The 22,916-nt window shown below is 33.4% G+C and overlaps 1 protein-coding gene across 1 annotated transcript in view; it reads right to left on the bottom strand.

The window, feature by feature from the left end:
- Positions 1 to 17,157: 17,157 nt before the first annotated feature.
- Positions 17,158 to 22,916, bottom strand: part of LOC129222471 (alkaline phosphatase, tissue-nonspecific isozyme-like) — a 10,050-nt gene continuing 4,291 nt past the window's right edge. The window contains exons 2-3 of the mRNA XM_054856986.1: positions 18,780 to 19,088; positions 17,158 to 17,468 (exon numbers count right to left, since the gene is read on the bottom strand). Coding sequence (XP_054712961.1) covers positions 17,158 to 17,468; positions 18,780 to 19,088 — 620 coding nt within the window. The remainder of the gene's footprint in view (positions 17,469 to 18,779; positions 19,089 to 22,916) is intronic.

Genomic DNA, 22,916 nt, shown 5'->3' with positions numbered 1-22,916 from the left:
TTTCTTTTCTTTATAATATTGTTTTGATTTGAAAATATTGTTCAAAATGTAAGTAATGGATGCATGATGTGATGCAGAGAAATAAATAAATAACAATAGATACATTTGTTTCTTATTCATATGAGTTGAAAATAAGTAATGTTTCAAATTACACCCCCTCAACTCCTTAATTTATTTCTGTATATTTCTCTCTACATCTAATTAAAGTAATAATATTCAACTTTATTCAAATTAATATTTTAACCAAGAGTGCCTACTGAATCACTAAAATATTTAGAGGTTCTTGGTATTCTTTCTTTCTTTTTTTTGGGGGGGGGGGGTTTACCTCGTTTTGACCATCTACCTATTTCTAGTATTGAACTTTCAAATTTTCCTTTGCATATTTATATTTCAAATTTTTAATTTAACGTTTAACTTAATCACATTTAAATCAGAAAATTGCACAGGGTAAACTTAAACATGCAATATTAATTAGCATTTTTTTAAAATAGAAAACCATTTTAATTAGTGATATTGCTTTTTAGATGGTTACAGGAAATGTTTTTAGATTTAAAACTCTTTACAACGTTTGCCTTTCCGTTCATTTATTTATTTTCATTTTCTTACCTTTTTTTATCTCTTTATTTATTTTGAATCAATTAAATTCTAACACATGGAGGTGAGAATTCACATGCTGCTAACCAAAAAAAAAAAACTGTCGGCAGATTTATATGGATATATTTTTGCTGAAATTAAAAAATAATAAATTATCACTTAGTTTTAACTGTAAAAGGAATGTGACAGCAAAGTTGCACTTTTTGAAGATTAGCCCATTAGTGACTGAAGTTTTTAATTAAACTAATGTTTTCTTTTTCGGATAAAAATGCTGAAAATTTTGTGTTTTAAATAAAATTTATAGATACAATAACACCAAAAAGTAAATTGAACAACAGAGATATGTGTTGTTTACAACAACAACAAGATTACAACAATAAGATCATGCTATTGATCTGAAAACTTAGCATGAAATAAATGAGTTTTCCTCATGCTAAATTGTTTTCAATTTTTAGTTTTTGCTTTGTCATAAAAATTCAAAATAAGTTCAAGTTCTTTTTTGGTGCTCTGAATTGTTCTAATTTTGTTTCATTAAAAAAATGTCTACTATCTAACTACCTTTCATTCTAGTATTGTTTTGGTATAAAAATGTTGTTGAAAATTTTAAATAATAGATAGTGTACTTTCAAGAAATAAATATAAAATAATGGAGACATCTGTTTCTTATACATATAAGAATGTTGAAAAAATATAATGTGTCAAAATACACCCCGCCCCCTCCTTAACTTCCCTATTCATTTTTGAATATTTCTATCTGCATCTAGTTTCAAATAAAAATGACCTCTGATTAATATAATTTCGGTTTTCAACTTTATACAAATTAATCTATTAACGAGGTGTACCCACTAAACCATTAAAATATTCAGAGGTTCTTAATCTCTCTTTTTTTTTGGAGTGAGTTGGGGCGAGATTGGATCCCCGCAGTGTGGTGTGCCCCACGTCTTAAGGGGTTCAACGGCCTCTGATATTAAAGAAAAAAAATTGGAAAAACCTAGCACTAAGACTTATTTAACGTTACAAATATACTGATGGCCTCTGGGGAGGGGCTATACAGATTTTGTTGCAGGAGGCCTAAAATGTATAGATCCTGGCCTGGATAGGATACCTTGTTTTAAGCTTCTACATATTTCTAGTATTACTCTTTCAAACTTTCCTTTGCATATACATGGGTGCCACACCCCTAACAGTCCTCCCCCCCCCCCCGTATGTGGGCATGCCAGGCATATATTTCCTTTCGGAATTTTTAAGCTAATGCTAAACTTTGTTCCATTTAAATCAGAAAATTGTATATTTTTCCTTTTATAGAAAAAAAAAAATAAGTAATGCTTTTGATATCAATATAAGAAATATTTCTATGTTCAAAAATCTTTATAAAGCTTAATTTAATGTAGCAAAAACAAGCAATTTTTTTATGTTCGTTATTTGTTGCTTATTTATTTATTTTCATTTTCTTAATCAGTCTTTATTCTTTCATTCCTTTTGAATCAATTAAAGTTATTATATAATTTTCGTTGTCTCGGAATCTTTTGATTAGTTTAAAATTGATCGTATTAAAGAGAATAAGATTTTAGAAAAATCTGCTCTTAATTCTGCTAACACAGGGCCATTTTGTCTTTTTTTAATGTTTGAATCAAAATCGAGCGTTTCACTTATTGAAAGCATGCATTTTCGAATCCGTGTGCTTACATCCTTCAGAACCCGTTTCAGCCACTCTTTCCGCTCCCGTTTGGGACTATTTTTTAAAATGAAACTCGAAAGCGAACAAGGAGCCAATCTTGCAGCTCGGCGGCAACCCTATTTTCCCCCCTGTAACCGGTAGCGCTTTCCGAGCGTAGCTGTTGTCGCAACTCTGAAAACTACGTTTTCATATAGGGACTCTAGTTTTGCATAAGACACGTGACTTTAGCATAGGACACGTGATCTATGCAGCTTTTGCTGCTTTGTTTTGGAAGCCATTGCTGACCACCCAGCTTCAGCTACTTGTCATCACCAGTGAAAAATTGGGTAAAACTAGCATTTTATTAGTCTCGCTGTAATATTTGAAAGATTTTAGAACAATAGAAATACATGATCATTCTGAAAACTTCAGCAAAATTTTTTCGATGCATACGAAATGAATATGATTTGCAAAACCAACGAAAGGCTTGGAAGTTTGTAAAGAAAAGTTTGTTTTGAACCAGCATGTAAGTGAACTACGAACGGAAATAATGAAAAGTTATTTTTCCTGAGATTTTGCACCGTATTTTATTTATTTTTTAATACATTACAGAAGAATCATGAAATGATATTAAGTGTTTAACTAAGCAAACATCCTTATAAAATAAAAAAGAACTGCAGGTGATCAAAAATAAATAGTTGATTTTTTGTTCCTAACCAATACAATGTTTTTTTTTTTTTTTTTTTTTTTTTGAGTTCTAGATCGATATATAGAAGTAAATAGTGCATGAGGTTTCTTATTTACTCTATGTACAGCGTCTTTTTTATTGACGATATTCTAAGCATTAAAGAGTCAGAATTTTGATTTTATGATGAAATTTACAACTAATAAACAAGTTGCCTATTTTTCTCTGCTGGTTTTGTCTTTCAAAGTCAACCAATTTTTCTGTTCTGTAACTGGAGTGTAATGAATGACATTAGGCAGTCACATTACAGTGACATTTGGTGATTATCCATCCCTCGGAAAAGAAATGTTTCTTTTATGACCTTACAAAACAACTGAAACAAACTTCACCCTTTCCCCTCTGAAATGCAACGACATCCCTTTCAATTTTTTTCTGGCTACGCCAATGTTACAAGGACTTTATTTCTTGACAGTCGAAAAATTCAAACTGCAGTGAATGATGATGGCAGATCATTATCATTATTCCGCAGACTGTTTTTTGCTAAGCAATTCTCAATCTGTTGCGATATTCCTCAGTTTTCTTGAATTTAATGTGGATTATGTTTAGGTGAGCAGATTTTTGTACTGTTCAACCGGAACATCGAAAAACTCCCCCCAGCCTTCAGCGTAGCAAGTATTCAAAAGGGTAGGGATTTGTCATTCATGAACAAACGAGTCAAAAAGAACGAATCCTTAAAATGACAGATCCGTTCGTTAACTAAAAAACGAACAACCATTCCTTTGAACGGTGAGCATTTGGAAAATTTTATTGATGCACTTGTGATAAAATCGCATTTTTAAAAAAATACTTTCATCTTCAATTTTTTAATGGGCAATCAATTTCAAATTTCCTTTTTCTCAATGCAGTACAATATCTTCTTTTCGAACCTTTTTACTTTCTGCATTATTCATCATTTTTTTTTAACCATTGCAGTTAATTTTTTATTTTCCAATGTAGTTAAATTTACATTAAGCAATGTTTTGTGTAACTGGTTTGGGCTACTAGCAAAATGTTTGGACATTCCACTTCTTGTCCCAAGCACTTGCTAAAATCCTTCTCACACTATCTGTCACCAAAGTTATTTCTAAAAATAATTTTTATCACTTTTCAGGTGATCATTTTATCTTCTATAACATTCCTATCAGCTACATTCTATATTGATTTTAATTTATTTTTAACTTGCTTGGCGATTTTGAAGTCGCTTATCTTACATTCAATATCCAGGGATTCTGAATGCACTAATAAACCCTAAAATGCCAATTTATCAATTTTCTCTTCTACTTTGATTTCTTGTATCGGTGTGTGCTCGCGTATTCCATTTTTTTGCTATTTTTATGTTTACAATCATTTGAAATTTTTTTACCATTTCTAAAAAAAACAGTAAATAAAAATTTTTTGAAAATCATTTTTTTTTTTGCAATAACTTGTCATTGATGCATTTTTTAAACTTTTCTTGAGAAACAAAATATATTTAGGTAATCCTTAAAAAATATTCGCAACTCCAACGAACTATAGGGGGCACTGAAGTCACTGTCTAATGGCGGAATCGAAAACTAAAACAAACGCACATGGTAACGAAGAAAATGCTAAAAGTGTTGTGATTTTTGTTCGTACGTATGATTTTTTCGCTTTATTCTTTTTAAATTAATTTTCAAAGTCTTGTGGATATTCTGGCCCACGTAGAAAGAAATGAGAATTCAAGAAGCATTACTAAACGTCAGAGATTAATGCAAACTACGTAGTTCGTAGTTCTAAGCAGCTATTTCCACGATGTGGAATTCGATATTTATCAATTCTTGATAAAACTAAATAATAATTGTGGCCTGACAAGAATAACAATTAATGCTAGAAAATTCAATATGACATTACAAATTATTATCGAAAGAAGATGATACTTTTTTGCCTTGCTTGGCTCGCTTTTATTGTTTTCTATTTGTAGCTGAGTTATTTCTCTCGAATTCCCGAATCGGTTCATTTAAAAATTTTCTGTTTCGATTTTTCTAATTTCTGAGTTACGATTTAATTGTGTCATGTTATGCAAATCATCAACAAAATTCTCACGGATATATGGTGGTAGTTTTCTTTTCAGTTGATTGACCATTATTTCCTTTCACTTATCGAATTCTGTAATCTTACTACCATTTTATTCCACTCATGATAAAAATTAAAAATGGTTTAACTAAAAACGCGAAATCTCGCCAAGGCTACTTTGCTCGCACTATACTAAAATTATAACCCTAAACAAATTTGGCGAAACCTTTCAGCTGAAAATAAAAGGAATAAAGTAAATTCTTTCTCGGTTATTCATTTTGTTCTACGATAATATATTCAAGAAAATATTTTGCATACTGTCCATTCCAACTAAATGCTGCTGTAAAATATGGTAAGTTTAATTAATTTAAGATAAAAAAAACCCATATTCTTACAAATTCATACAAAACAATAAAATTTTTTACCTTGTATAACGTTATCCAAGTTTGTTAATCCAGAATTTTCGCTTTCACCAATTATTAAGGAAATAATGAAAACTAACAGTATTTTGAGAAGCTCGAGAATACTACTAAGGGACGAATTAATTTCTGTAGTTGAAAGCAAACTAAGACACATCGATTGCGTTAATAAATACTCAGAACAACAAACTGCCTGTGTTTACGTCAACAGACAAACGTGGAACGCAACGTGGCAATGTTTTAGTTTCATTTACAGTTTTGTAAATCACCGCAAGGTAGCGTATTCGAGCGCTGGAGTTCCGAATAACTACTAGAGGATAAAACATGTACCTTTCGTTTAGAAAAAAAGAATTTCATAATTTTTATTCCAATTTTAAAGAAGATGGTAACTTTGGGAGCATCTCATCGAAAAAGTACTTATTTGATCGATTTATGCAGCACATGTTAAACCTCTTTACAAAAGTTGTCGGCTTTTCATGGTCTGCTTCGAAAATATAAGTTATGCCGAGTGATGCGTGTTCAGCAATCAATTCTAAACTAGCTGCGTCGCCCGGCTTTGCACGGTCCACCTCGAAAATAAAAGTTATGTCAAGTGACGCGAGTTCAACACTCAGGCTTGAACCAAAAAAAAAAAAAAAGTCAGTGAAATTTTGTGGCAGATTGCGGAAAACCCCCATAAAGTAAACATTTTAAATCCCCTGATTACAGGAAAAGCCTCAAAACAAAAACAAGAATTTTACCTGAGCATATTCGAGAAAAAGAAATGGCAACAGATCTTTCATCTCAATGATTTTCTTCACGCTGTAAATTTTAATAAAAGCGTTCATCCGGAAAGTTGAGTTGAAGCACTGAATAATAATTTGAATGGAGGAAAGCCTTCGAAAAATATGGATTTTATTTTGAAATCTAAGAGTCATAATTAATAATTTTTAATTGATATCTCCGCTAATTATTATCGGAGGATCATGTTAAATAGCCAAACATGAAGACGGGAAGATGACGAATCCATCGATACCTGGTTCGATGGTCAGTTCACTGTCGTTCGGGAGAAGAAGCTTGGACATAGATAGATAGATAGATACTCAGATTTTATATGTATACTAGCTGCGTGCCCGGCGTTGCACGGGCTACCTAAAAAATGTTAGAGCAGTCCAGTTGATGCTTTTGTAGTACACTGACACTAGTTTCTAACGCGTTAAGGAATAAATAAATGCGCGTAAAGCAAGGTTTGCAAAACACCAGTAAAACATATTTTTGCCAAAACACCTCATCAACGTTAATAATCGTTATCAATGATACAAGTTATGAGTACATTTTCAGTCAGCACAAAAGAGGAAAATATATGCATTATCAACTATAATCTTTACTCACGTTAAACTGAATTACATCTGATAGACTATATCGGAAATATTTATGCACAATAACAATCCGCTTTTTACATAAAATAGTCTACTACCCGGCGTTGCCCGGGTGTTTATTAATGCAACATACCACTCAGATAAATATTTGGATGGATTCTATCCACATGGTCGTACAAGAATTACATCAATCCGTTTTCCAGGTACAAACCCTCAAAGAACTCAAATAACTTGTAAATCACTCATTTACTTTACGACGTGCACGGTCCTCCTCGAAAATGAAAGTTATGTCATGTGACGCGAGTTCAACACTCAGGCTTGAACCAAAAAAAAAAAAGTCAGTGAAATTTTGTGGCAGATTGCGGAAAACCCCCATAAAGTAAACATTTTAAATCCCCTGATTACAGGAAAAGCCTCAAAACAAAAACAAGAATTTTACCTGAGCATATTCGAGAAAAAAAATGGCAGCAGATCTTTCATCTCAATGATTTTCTTCACGCTCACATACATTTTAATAAAAGCATTGTTGCGGAAAGTTGAGATGAAGCACTGAATAATAATTTAAATGGAGGAAAGCCTTCGAAAAATAGGGATTTGATTTTGAAATCTAAGAGTCATAATTAATAGTTTTTAATTGATATCTTCGCTAATTATTATCGGAGGATTATGCTAAATAGCTAAACATGAAGACGGGAGGATTACGAATCCATCGATACCTGGTTCGATGGTCAGTTCACTGTCGTTCGGGAGAAGAAGCTTGGACATAGATAGATAGATAGATAGATAGATAGATACTCAGATTTTATATGTATAAGAAGATAAAAGTAAAAAAAAAAAAATATATAGTTTCAAATTTCCCGTCGGAATGATGGCGACCGACAATTTCTAAAAATACCCGTTAAATTTGGATCCTAGTCCCTAAAAATGTCCATTCGACTGAGAAAACATTTCAGTTAAAGTTTAAACTCCCTTAAAAATCTGAAAAACCGGATGAATAATGAGAAATAAAGATAAAAAGATCATTAGAACAAAGACAGCAGTCCCACAATCGCGTCAACTGATGCTTTGAATCCTCATTAGAATTAGAGCAACAGCCCTGCAAAATGAACAGTACAATCTCGACATCAGTTCCTAAAAAACTTTTATTGAGTGAGGAAAACAGTAACAGTCCTTAAAGATCCCTCATTCGGAAACAGGCACCGGTCGCACCGGTGCCACCGCTAAGGGACTCAACCGTTTCGACCGTTTGCGGTGGCACCGGTGCCTGAAAAATTCCTGTTAGAAAAAAGGCAACTGTTTTCCAATAACGTCAACAGTAGCTCTATAAATGTCTATCAGGGTAAAAGGAACATAGTTCTATTTTTTTTAAAATTTGATCGGGGCAACTTCAAAAAGTCCATTTTTTTTATTACACTAACGTTAACAAATATAGCCTGTAATGGTATTTAAATTTCAATTTCTGAAAATTTCCGCAGAAGCCTCCCTTCCCAAATTTTTTATCCTCGTAGTATTACCAGAGACCGTCTAAAACTGCGTTCTTATGACTATAGTTTTTAATAAATTTCGTGGGAGTAACCCCCCCCCCCCTAACTTTAAATTACAAAAAAAGTGGAGGGATGGCAGCTGGTCTTGATTATATTGGCCCCCTCCAAAGTAAAATCATATATACGCCACTTGCTTTCCAATGAAACTAAAATCGAGATAGTTATTTCAGGAAGAAAAAGGTTAAGAAGCGGTTAAGCTTTTTTTTTTTTTTACAAATGCTGTAATTCTCCTAATGAATCACAATATTTTAAAAGTTGCCAGAGTTATGGTGACATGGTCATGGAGACTTTTCAAAAATCTTGACCCCCCACATTAAATCCAAAAATGCCATTAAAAATATAGAAATTCCGCTAGAGAAATAAAGACTCAAGAAACCACGAAATTTTCGATATAGTTTTAAAATAATTCGCCAAAGAAATTAAATTAAAAAAATTTAAATTTCATCAATAGTTTCATTAAGTTGCAAAATTAATCCCCAAATCATAATTCGTCAAACAGCTGCTACACACTTTTTTTACTTGACGTTTTGATAATCGAAACTTTGCAACTTTTCTGCTGTCATACATTCTTGGATGTTTTTACGATGAAAACATATAGACGAAAGTTTGCAGTTGATTTATTAGCGTTGTGGCATGTATTACATCGACAGCATAGGCGCCCATATGAGGGGGAGAACAAGTGGGGGCTCAAGCCCCCCTTTGAAATGAGAACTTTTTTGCATTTTGTACATTTTTTTGAAAAATGTAAAAACATTTCTTCTCCAGCCATTTTAATGAATAACTTATAAAAAATGTCGAATTTTAATAACTCTAATCTGTACTGAAATCGGTTTCCATGGGGGAAAATATCCTGCTAAACCATGGGGAAAATATCTGAGCATCCCCTTAAAATTTTGCATATGGGAGCGCATGATCGATAGGGCATATTTTCTTGCGTCAAAGTTTGGAAAGTAGTTTTAATTTTCAAAATTTCTTGGGGCTTTTGTGTATTTTGAGAATATATCAGATATACTAGAAAGTCGATATTGGCTTATGAGAGAGTAAGTTCGTTTAGTTCTGGACGGAACTTCTTATTTAGTCAATTATTTTTCGTTTAAACACGTGAATTCATCAGCAATACAGTCAACTCCCGACTTACGCGAGGGATGCATTCCAAGACTTCTCGCGTAAGTTGAAATTTCGCGTTGTGTAAAAATGTATGTATACAATTTTTTTAGAAACATATCAAATTCTTTTAGACATTTGTAAACACCCTTCAACCTACTTTAAAGCATTCCTTAATTACACATTATAGTTTCTTTCCTAAAGAACTGAACTTTTACTGTATTTAAAAATAAAAATAGCTGTTTTATTCAAGATAAAATACTATGAGATGATCGATGGGAGGGAAAGGCGTAAAACAAAACAACACGGTGCGCACAGTATGTAATAATAATAAAATGCTGAACTATAATAGTACTGTACAGTAGATACAGTAATTATATTTAGGAGTTAAAAAATATCATGATTTATGCTCCGTGATCAGATTCTTATCTAATACATTTTTAAATCGGTTGCTTAGCCTTTTCTTTTAAGCGTTTCCATTTGTAGCAACAGCCCCTCTTCCTGATCTCTTTAATCCACAATAGAAGAGCAGATTTCATTTTCATATTATTTACTTTTCTTAGACGCTGCAAGCTTCGATATTGAAACCAAGTTCTAAATTTTTACGGATATCCTTTTGTTTCGACTTTTAATTGTACGCATGGAAGATTGACTCATACTTATTGTGCTACCGTCGACGTTTTGTAGTTGTTCAAGGCATATCGATAATCTTAACCTTTAAAAAAAAATTATTATTATTTGTCAGAAACTCTCTTCCCACCTTCACAAACTTTAAATGAAACAGCGCACTAAAAGGCGCCATTATATTTCATCAACTTTAATATTCATAATTAAAAAAAAAATAAATGAAAGAAGCTGAGTGGTTATTTGATGTACTGACAACGTGATGTGTAGACTAATTTGATGTGGGAACTTTCGCTGATGTGATGCTAAAGGGATGTAATAATATTCACGAAATCAGTATTTAGCAAGCCGATACTTTCTTCTAAAGTAATTCGTGTTGTCGACGAGGAATTCGCGTCAGCTCTAAAACTCGTTACTCGTGAAAAATTCGAGTTATAGCCATTTCGCGTAAGTTGAATTGCGTTGTAGCGGGAGTCGACTGTACTAACATTTTAAACCGATGGATGATTTTAAACATGGAAAAGTGGTGGGTCAAGGCCTGTTTGTTTTTGAAAGTGTTGGGGCATCGGCCCATCTATCCCTCCCCCCTTACGAGCCGCCTATGAACTTAATATTATTTCAAATTTAATCCATAAAATGAAAAAAAAAGGAATTCGAAAAAGCATGGAATAATTACACAAAATCGTTAGAGATCAAAATTTTAATGAAAGAGAATAAAAACACATCAAACATAAGATGTTTACATGTTAAACAAAAAGTATTACAAAATCATTTGCACGAATTTACTGGATATTAGACACAATATTACAGTATCTATGTTTTTTTCCCTTTTTGATCAAAAATTGAAAACCACTGCTCAAGAGACATAACATCACAATTGCAACAATTTATTGGGTATTCGACACAAGATCACAAAATGTATACGTTTGTTCCCTTTCATCAAAATGAGAAATCACTGCTGAAGAGACATAACGCCACAATATATTCTTCAAGGGATAAAATGGCAATCATTTGAAAAGCTTTTGAAACGTACTAAGAACTACATAGCCACAAGAAATGATATATCAGCGTCAAAAGAGTTTATGAGGTATTCAAAATTAAAGCTCCATCATATCCACGTACGAAAACATTATGTGCGTTTTTATTTAGTTTTGTGTTCTGAGTCTCATTTCTTAGTGTAATTAAATGATAAATTAAAGTGCAAGTTATACAGTAAACGCCAACTGTTAGATATTACCAATCAAGTAACACGTTACAGTGTACTACTGGAGAAGCGCAATGAACTTGAAATTTGATTGGGTAAGGCGGTTGGCGCTTTCTTTATCGTTTGGGGATTGTTGTTGTTGTTGCAGGTTACGAGATAAGTATAAACTACACGAAACTGATACATTATTTGCTTGCTGATGGGGTTTACAAGAACAAAATTTTTCGAAAGTTGAGTAAAGGCACTGAAATTGCAAAATTCAATCTCACTTTGATCATAATGTGTTTATTATATTTTCTTTTGGAGCATTTGAACATCTTTTTGGTACATATTTCCATATCCAAAAAAAAAAAAAAAATGTTAAATGAATTAATAGTATCTGTAAGGGAGTTCATATCTATTTTTCCTACTACTTCTATACAGACGTGAACAGGGAACGGGTGGAGGGGGGTATACAGGAAACAAATAAACATATGTTTGAAATTTCACAATTTGTGTTCGAAGTGACAATTACACAATTTCAGTCATAACAACACAATAAAAATAGATTGATATAATGTAAGCATCGTTAAAGTTTAAGTAGTTTTGCTTTGAATGAATTTATGCAATCTAAATATTAAATATTAAATAAAAAATCTTGCCTCTTTGGAGGAAAACTCCTTGCTGACCCCCGTGTCGGGACATAACGTTATGACATCTGCTTGTGTGTGTGTGTGTGGGGGGGGGGGACAGTGGCGGATCCAGCCGATTGCTTTGGGAGGGGCCATCCGAAATTTTTGAACAAACTCCGAACTCCGCAGAAATTTTATTAAAATTAAGTTTTAAAAACTCAATTTTCGGAGTATCGAGACATTAGGTGAGAGGGTGGATTTAGGAATCTCGCTCAAAAATGTTTCAAAATTTAAATTTTCGAGTAATTTTTGAAAATTAGGAAACTAAAAACGCATTTTGTCTATTTTTGATGATGCAAGGAGAAAGGTCAGGTTTCGGGGGCTGGCCCCAAAATACTTTTTGAAAATAAAGTTTAGAAACCAAAATATTCTGTCGTTATGCATTGAGAAGTTAGAAGAGGAGGGGTGCTCTTCTAGCTCTTCAGCTGTCCAGCCTAAAAATGCACCTTTACGTAAGGTTTGCTTACATTAAAGGAAGTGTGAAGGTGCTTAGAATCCTTCCTTCCTGGAAATTTTGCCTTTGAGGCTCTAAAAATTCGATTTTTATCTATATTTATACATATTTTAGAAAGGGATGGAAGATTCGTGAGCTCCTCCAAAAAAACCTCCTTTTAAAGATCATCACGATATAAACTAGGAAGGGAAGGGGTCCTATCAAAAATCGTTTGTAATTGAAGTCCTAAAAAATTTCATTTAAGTTGCTTTTAAGCAAGTTAAGTGATAAGGGCTGGATAAACTAGTTTCCGTTGACATTTTTTCAATATAAAAGACTTAAAATGCAATTTTTTGCTACATATCAAGGCATTTGTGAAAGGGCATGGGAAAAGGGGGTTTTCTTCCAAGTTTCGAAATTAAAGCCATAAAAACGAAAATTTAAGCTCTCTTTGGTCTTGTGAACAATACGTATACTTTGAGAACCGCAGTATTTAGAGATCGTCCTAGTGTCTGTAGCTGGAATCAAGAAAAATTTTTGTAATAAAAGTTTTGTTTTGAGGATATGGATATAATTTGTCTCTCAATTAAGGCCTATACTTCTTTTTCAGTAAAACGCATGTGTTAAATTTTGTTATCTTCTCATATTTTTTCTTTTTTTTTCCATAAAAACATTCCTACAATCACAAGGCTTTGGGAGGCCCCCCTCTAGATCCGTTCCTGTGGGGGATTTCTTTTCACGAGGAACAGAATGCTGCTTATATAGCAAAAGTCAGTTGTAGCATTAATGTATACAATAACTGACTTACTCGGAACATTTGTATGAATTTAAAATAATGTTTTCAGGTCCACGATAATTTACAGACAGAGTTGAACTAAGAAGTCAAATGAAATGTTTTGATGAAAATGCGACTGAAAAACTGAAACAAATAAAAGAGAAACTAGATGAAAAGCGAAATGCAATATTATATATTATGAACAAAAGCTCCTAATATAAACTAGCTTTCGAGTTAAATACAAGGGATACCGAATGGTAAAGGATCTATCTAACTTTATACAATGCAGAACCTTTTATCCGGGAACCAAAAAACCGGGAAACCAGAAAACCGGCAACTTTTTCCCGATTTTCCCACCATTTTTTTAAAATACGCATTTTTGGCAATTTTTGAATTTTTTTTTTTTTTTTGAAATACCAAAAATAATATGAACGATTTTATAATAAACACCATATTACTCACGTATAACTCGGGAAAATGTTTGCAAACACTTACTTCAAATGGTTATCCTTTATGCGGGACAAAATTTCCGAAAAATTTTCTTGAATTTAAAAAGTACATTCGTAAGTCTGAAATTTTCGTGTTTTATTCTAACTGAATGCTAAGGAAATGAATATTGTCGCATCCTAATGTTGTATTTTGTTGAATGGCCTATAATTAAAGGCGTATAGAAGTGACGTCGCGAAAGTACGGGAAACGCCGAAAACCAGATTCGCTAGTTTTCCGGATAGTTACTCGTAGCTGATCGTGAAATTTAGAAATCCATTAAACGCAAGACTAATAAGGTTGCAATAACTCATAAATCAAATTTCTGTTGATATTAACGAAATGCAAAAGCATTAGTTATCAATAACTACCGTAATTACAAAACCTTTATATATATAAAAAAACGCGATCATAAAAAGGAATTTTTTTATACACTATATTAGAAAAATCGCACATTTAGGTTCAAAAACTAATTTTTTGCCCTTCCCTTCATTTTCTTTCGTTTTAAAACATCGAAAAGTGGTGGATTTTTTTTTTCTTTTCCAAACAGAATGTGAGGGTCTCAGAGGTATTATGGTGTTCAAATTATTCTCTCACCGTTAGTTTTTAATATTTAGATATATATAAGCATTTCTGAACTGTTTTCTTCTTATTTTAATATGCATAACTATTTATCATAGTAATTTAACTTTTAAAAACAATCGGCCAATAGCACTTTTTAGCGATCCAGAAAACCGGGAAATTCAGATATCCGGGATAGCGATGGTCCCGAACTTCCAGGACAATTGGTTCTCTACTGTATACAGTAATGTATTTTGCTGACAACAGAAACAAACACAAATGAGTACATCATAAAACTTGTAACATTTCGACAAATCCCCCGTGATTAGGAAACCAAATACAGGAAAGAAAAAGTAAAAAGTCCAGTGCTCACACGCATCCGCTTTGCGAGCCACAGGTGGTCCACGAGTAGTAGGTAAGGTATAACTGTTTTAAATAAAAATAATAATTTTGAAAATCAGTATTTTTAAAAATTCAAATGGGAAGTACCATCACATTTTATTGAGCATTAACAAAAAATCACATTGTATATTAGTAGAGGGAAACAGTTTGTGGACCGTTTTTCTATCAAAGGAACAAAAACAATGACACCAACACAATTTTTGTCAACGTCTAATAGGACAGCTACAACGATGCAGTTTCGTTAAACACGAAGTTGTTAAACAATTAACATTTAGAACTATAACATATGTGTTAAGGTCATAATGTCAAATGAACACAAAAAGTTTGAACTGAAAAAACACCCAAAGAAATTGAATTTTGGGTACAAATAATACAGACAATTATGTAATTACACATTTGATTCATTGAAACGTTCAAAAAAACTATCAAGAAAAAAAGAGCCTTTAAATAGGGCCTTTAAAATGGGCCTTAAAAATGACCTTTAAATAAGATGACATTCATCTACAAAAGAATAAAGCTTAAGCAAGTGAGCAGCAACAAATAACACTTAAAGGTCCAAAAAAAAAAGTGTTAAATTGATTATATATATATATATATATATATCTTGGATATTTCAGTTACAAAAAAGGTAAGATCAACTTATAGAATGACTGATTTCATTTTGTTGACAGGTTTTCATTAAAAGTTATATAATAGTACCGCTGTATTATAATGTGATAGTGCTTTTTTTACGTTCTATTTTAATTTTCGTTTTTCTGTTGACGAAAATGAATTTTTCAACTATAGTGAAACCTGTGTAAGTTGATCACCTGCTGTGCACTACTTCTGTGGTCAACTTAGACAGGTGGTCAACTTACAAGGGTGGTTAACTTCACAGGTTTACTGTATTAGGTTTAGACTGGCTTAGCGCGATTATCTAAGCCAGTGGTTCTCAAAGTTTTGCAAGCCCTGGCACCCTTGGGAGAATTATATTTTCATCACGGCACCTAGTCATACAATATCTATCCTTGATGTAAACCAATATAAATATTCATATTTGCATATTTATGATGTTTTTCACTAAAAAGTAGACAAAACATAAAAATAATGATTATTATAGATCATATATTGAAAAATTTTGAAGTTACTTTAATTGTAATCTACCAAGGTATTTTTTTTTTTTTTTTTTGATGTCATGAGCGCCTTACGTCACCCTTCCCATCACCGGACGTAGTACCAATAGTGCCGTGAAATGGGTTTGGGAAACGGTGTGCGAAACATGAAATGATGAAGCAATCAAAGTCACTGTTATAGACGTTTATACAGTAAAACCTGTCTACAACGATACTGTTGGGACCGAAAAAAATATCGTAATAGACAGTTTGATTATTCATGCTGACATTTTGCTGGGGCCAAAAAAAAAAAAGTTATAGGCAGGTTATCGTTATAGACAGTATCGTTATACACAGGTTTCACTGTATTGAGATTTCAGACCTCCTCGATTGGGAATAGAAGTATTTTTTCTACAAATAATGCAGCACTGGTTGATATTGACAGTTATACACTACTGTGTTACGTAACTGATTTTTTCTGGCATAAGAGCCTCATCACTTGAAGTACTAGGCCTCCTTGAGGCGAGGCAACTCAGTTGAATCAACTTTCGAATGGGTGGTTGTCAGGTTATGTAACCAGGTAGAAAAGTGAAGGAATCGCCCGGCTTCCTTCACACGACAGTGGACTCATTCGCCGCACCTGGCACATGTGCCGCTACCATTATCATCGCAATGTGTCGAAACAATAAAAGTTGAGTCAACCCATCGGGATATTGCCAGGCGTTTGCCCTACACTCGAGTGAAGAAGTTGAGTCAACTTGCTTCACGTTTAATTGTTGTGGAGCATCTGATGAAATAAATTCAACTTATTAGAAGAAAAGTTAATTCAACTAAGTTGTCTCGCGTGAACATAACGAATAACGCCAGTCAGCTAGTTGACAAGTAACCTTTTCTGAAAGTTGATTCAACTAACCGCCTCGTGGGTAACTTTAATCCGGCATTGAAAAGATGTAAATACAGTAAAACCTGTAAAGTTGACCACCCTAGTAAGTTGATCGCCTGTCTAATTTGACCGCCATTTTCAGGCAGGGAATTAGCCCTTATCGTATAAATCAACCTCCGTAAGTTGACCACTAAAGTAGTGCACCGCAAGTGGTCAACTTACACAGGTTTCACTGTATATGATTATCAAAATCAAAACTAAGTTCAAGAACAACATAAAAATTAAATGTTAACAGGATTCATTGTTTTGATGATAGCTTGAGAGGAAAAAATGGCATTGATAGTAGTCATAGAGGTGAGATTTTCATTGTTTTGATGATAGCTTGAGGGGGAAAAATGGCATTGATAGTAGTCATGGAGGTGAGATTTTCAACGTTTTCATGACAAAATAACAACTGTTTAGGAATAGTTTGAACTACCATCGTAAGTTAATCCATGTAAAAATTCAAAGGCACTTCCAACCACACACATCTAATGAGTCATGATTGATATTTTCTATGCTACAACAGAAACAAATGATGATGATAGTTCTTTTAACTACTGCCTGGAACAAAGCCACCTGCTAAGAATCACATGGAAGGCCAGAAGAATAATCCAAGAACACCCTGATTTCAACAACATTCCGTTGTTCACTTCTACTAGTGGCAGCCGCTCTCCAACGCGTTGACAGTGTTCTTTGTTCCTTCCAATGCAAGCGGCGTATGCCATGACATGTGCTACGTAATTCTGTTCGACAACACCTCTGAATAGATGGGCCATGGGACCTGTTGCGTAAATTGGAACGTCTTCTCCACCGTGGGTTTCGTCTGGTAACGGGATCGCTACATCTTGGAAGAAACTTCTTGAACCTAGGAGATAATGCAATAAATTGGTATACATGTAGACTATTTGAATAAAGCCAACGAAAGACTTTCCCTTAGATTTAGAAAAAGATAACATTGAACATTTTCCTGAGTCTTGCCAAAAAGATACCGTTTCATGAGACTTTAGAACATCAGAAAAATATTTAATTTTTCCTGCAGAAAAAGACATTTTTTTGGTTGGCTTTCTCCGGACCATTTCAAAAAGCGGACATTACGTACATGTTGTAGTGCCATGATGTTAACAAAAGGTTACTAGCGGTAAATATTTTAGGAGCACATAGTTCATTCAGGGGGGGGGGGGAGAGGAGGGTTCATATTGCAACATATTGGGAGATAATATTGCAACATTGAGATTTTTCCCTCTTTTAATTAAAAAAAAAATTGTTTTTAATGATGTCTGATATTTCTTCTCATTAGATGTTATGTATGTACTGTCTGACCACAGATTGTATGGAAAGACAAACATCCGTTTTACAACCGGAAATGGACGAATCTATTATTTTTTTTTAATCAATGTCAGCTTTTGCAGAAGCAGAGTCTCATTCAAATGAGCGGAATACGCGCATCAAATTTTTTACTTTTTCCCCTTATTCACATAGATTCGTCTTATCTGGACATTTGAAAATTCCATGCAATCCGTGGTTGAGCCGTATGTACGTTATCTATGTACTTATATTATCATTCGGTAAAATTGGAATTTCATTCGGCAACTAGCTTATTTCGTCTACTTATTCAATCCTATATCAAATCACTTGAGCATTATTTATTAATTCTTTCTCATTTATTCCTTCATTTAATAATCCTCTTATTTATTCATTCATTCACCTGTTTTCTTATTCATTTACTATTTTATTCACTCATTTATTTTTTCTCATATATTACTTAAGCAATTATTTTTTCTCCTTTTCTTTTTGTTTATTCATTCATTGTTTCATTCACTCATTCATTTGATCAAAAATATCTCTAATAATCAAATAAAAAATGTTTCATTCGGAAAAAAAAATCATTTTTCACTTTGTCCCATGAAAAAAAAAAGTGAAAATTTCCCCTCTTTTTTTTGGAGGTACAAAGTTACTGCCAAAAATTAAAAATAATGTTTCAATGCAAGTTTTTATAAAAAAATGTATTGTTCGTTCTCTCTATGAACTATAAATTTTAGAACAAAATTTCAATTTATTCATACTAAAAAATCTTAACCACTTTGCACCACATTCCCCTACTACGCGTTCAACTATATTATAAATAAATAAATCAATCAATAAAATAAAGAATGAAGTAAAAAATACCATTACGCACCAGTATTTGTACCGTTGAGATTTCTTCTCTGTCCGTCAACCATATGATAGGACGGCCCGTTCGTGTACATCAGTGTCGTGTAAGTTTTGTTGTCTTTTTCTGACGTCCCAGCGATGCCCAGGATGGGGTTCCCGCGCTTGGGATAGCCGTTGACTGTCAGCACGTGGGAGTGATCTGCCGTCACGACGATCAGTGTGTCCCGCGAGGACGTCATGTTGACGGCAGCTTGCACGGCCTCTGCCATCGAAACAGTTTCTGAGAGCGCGCGGATGGCGTTGTTGCTGTGGTGAGCGTGGTCGATCCTTCCACCTGCGAAAATGGTGCATTTGTAACAAATCCTCACACACACCCACACACATACTATATATATATATATATATATATATATATATATATATATATATATATATATATATATACAAGAATTTCAGAAATTGACCGTTTTCTCAGAATTTTGTTTTTTTTACTCATTTTCCTTAAATTTACCAAAACTCGGTTACGGTTAAGGATTGGACACGATAATGGGTGGTTCTATGCTCCACTTGGGCTCATCTATCACCCCCTTTCGTATGGCAGATTTGATCGAACTCACCCTGTGTATATATATATATATATATATATATATATATATATATATATATATATATATATATATATATATATATATATATATATACTAGCAAAAATACCCGGCGTTGCCTGGGTCAGTAATAATTATTAGAAAAAATCGTTACTTGCTTTTGTTTTCTGTTTTAAGTAAAAGAATTTAAAACACATCTTTTTGACGTGATTAAAAATCGAGTTTCTTCCTTACCCATAAAACTAAAATAGCAATCAGTATAAAAACAAATTAGTATTGATTAAGAAACGAAAGCACTATATTTAAGCATATACAAATTTAAAAAACATGAAATTAATCTTCTCATGTTTAAAAAGATTAATCTGTTGATACTTTTTTTTTAACATGGAGTCGAAAACCTTCTCTGTATGGCTAATGAAGTACGAAGTGATTAAAAAAAAGTAGCTGCGCTCGTAATCCCCTTATACTTGCTTTAGTTATTTCGGGAAATTTCAATCATTGTGGCTCTTGGTGCGATTTTACCGAATTTGCGAAAGTCGTTTCGAGGTACCTTCGATGATGCTCCCCCATTCTTTCCTTACTTTGTAAAACGATATGATATTAATTTTCGTTACAGAGATATCGTCGCCAGATGCTGAGATATTTTTGGTCACCATAAAATGGCGCTAAACAGTTTCATCCCAAATGTTACCAAAATAAGTAATAAAATTTGATGATTGTTTGAAATTGTGCAAAAAGGAAAATTAATGAAAGTTTTTGTGCTGTTTATGGATTTGCCTAATTTAGTTGCTGGATTATTTAACACAGTAAAAAAAGTCTTTTGAAAATTCTTTGATTGGCGATATTTTCTTTACATGGTGAAAGCTGAGAAACATTATGACGTAGTCTTCGGCTTCAAAAACAGCAACGTTGAAAAAACTGCCAAATGCATCAGCTACGGAAATCTTTTTGCAAAAATTTTGGCGATCTGCTGGTTGTTTGGATAATGAGTAAGTGTTCAATTAGCATAAATAATAATAAAAACCATTAATTACTTTAAAGTTCCGTTTAAATGGAAAATCATCAGCCAAATCATGTATTATTTGCCAATCTTGTGCAAAAATCTTACTTCAAGATTTGACTTGAGAAAAGCCTTGAACAATCACGAAAAGCAAAGTCAACAATACAACAATTGTCGCTATCGACAGGGAGTTGAGATGATACACTAAATACTGTATTGAGTTGAGGAAAGCCTTCGAACATGGATCTAAAAAGCTCATAACTCGTTTTTTATTCTACTTAGAAATTTCGAACAGGTGTCATCTTCAGCAGAAAAATCAGAGCTTTCGATGGACATATAATGTAAATATGTGCAAGTATTTTTTCATCCCAATGTTAGAGAATTTATACAAAAATTGTGTTTTATTGCCCCCCTAAGGGGGTTTTGCCCCCCATAACGGGACGAAAACTACCCTATGTGTTATTCTGATGCATAAGCTATATTATTGTAAAGTTTCATCAAAATCCGTTCAGTAGTTTTTGCGTGAAAGAGTAACAAACATCCATACATCCATCCATACATCCATACATCCATCCATACAGACAAACTTTCGCATATATAATATTAGTAAGATATATATATATATATACAGGGTGAGTTCGATATATATATATATATATATACAGGGTGAGTTCGATCAAATCTGCCATACGAAAGGGGGTGATAGATGAGCCCAAGTGGAGCATAGAACCACCCATTATCGTGTCCAATCCTTAACCGTAACCGAGTTTTGGTAAATTTAAGGAAAATGAGTAAAAAAAACAAAATTCTGAGAAAACGGTCAATTTCTGAAATTCTTGTAAGACATGCAGAGAAAATAAGTACATATTTGGAAAGAGCAGACTAAATCCTACAAAATGATACCTTTCGCATTAAGATAGTCGCATTTTACCGAGATCTACAAGCTTTGAAATATTGGACACACTCAGAGTTAAAATGGTGCCAACATTTTTAATCGACATTTTCAAAAACAACCATAAGAGCTACAATCGGGCAAATCTACCAAAAACTGGCCCATTTTATTGGCTTTCAGATGATACAACAACAAATCATATTGGGCTTCAAGTTCAGCTGAAAGTCAGGCTTTTGTTTGAAACAGTGTAAAAATCTGCATTCGTTAAAAAAGGAAAACCAGCAAAGAGTCGCACTTTTCTGTTTTGAATTTTCTGTTTCACGATAGCATGTTGCTTTCTTTGTTTAAGAAAATGATATTTTTATATAAAAATAATAGTTTTAACATTTAATTTAGAGAAAAAACACATGAGATAACGATTCGTAGAAATAAAAGAAGCATTACTTTCCCGTGCTTTTCACAAAGGGAAAATCAATAACAAAAAAATGTTACACCAACATCGATTAGTACATTTAATAAACCTGCAAAATTTACAATAGCTACTGAAATTGGTCGCCGCCACATCTGATACACGCTCTTGTCCTTTTGCGAACGGAAACAACCGTTGCTCTTAGAGAAATTTCATTCCTCAGTTTCCCTACTGCTTCAACAAGCCGGTCGCTCAATTCTTTCAAACTTGCTACTTCTGTTTTGTAAACTTCTTGTTTTAAGAATCCCTAAACAAAGAAGTCCACTGGGGTCAGGTCTGGGGATGTAGGGGGGCAAGGGATGGGGCCCATACAACCAATCCATTGGGGATACTGTTCAGTTAGAAATTCCCGAACGGCATTTGAAGAATGTGCAAGGGCTCCATCGTGTTAGAAAATGATTTCCGCTCTCTCCTGAACAGGAATAGTATCAAGAAGGTCAGGCAAATGATGTTCAATGAACTCTAAATATGAGCTTCCTGCATTATAAGACCTTAAAACGTATACAGACCCATCAAATGACTTCCGATTACGATTTATGATTGTGAAAAATACCGTCTGAAAATAAAAAGCATTTGTTTAACAAAACAATTAATGATAAAAACTAAACAGAATTATTCATTTGTCATAATATTTTATGTATCGTTTGCATCTTTCCGATATTTTGTAAATGTGTTTTGAAAATTGCAAGAATTATGATTCTTTTTACAGTAAGTCAGTATAGAGTGTGTTTTTAGTTTTTGAAAGTTTTCGTTAAAGTTTCTAAAGATAAGTTGCTTTATTCTTTTCTCGATTTTTGGGTATGTCTCGATTTTTTAACGAAGAGTATGCTGACATGCATTTCGTGTACGGATTTTGTGATGGTAATGCTCGCAGAGCCGAGAAAGAATACCGGCTCCGTTACCCAAATCGTTCTGCATCTAATAGATGTGTTTGCCTCTATACATCGAAAGCTCAGAGAGACAGGTTCATTTGGTACGTTGTTCGAGAGGGGCCACGATCACCGTTCTGCCAATGTTGAGGAGTATGTGCTGGACCGAGTAGTGGAAAACCAAAGTGTGAGTTCACGCTCGATTGCTATAGAAGGTGGACTATCACAACGTAAAGTGATGAAAACATTGCACCAAAACAATTATCACCCGTATCATTTGACTCTAGTACAAGAACTGCGCAATTCGGATTTAGAAAAGCGGGTAAC

The sequence above is a fragment of the Uloborus diversus genome, chromosome 5 (assembly GCF_026930045.1).
Source record: "Uloborus diversus isolate 005 chromosome 5, Udiv.v.3.1, whole genome shotgun sequence".
NCBI classification, from domain to species: domain Eukaryota; kingdom Metazoa; phylum Arthropoda; class Arachnida; order Araneae; family Uloboridae; genus Uloborus; species Uloborus diversus.
Note: the sequence above shows the minus strand (reverse complement) of the source record. Positions and strands in the feature narration are given on the sequence as shown.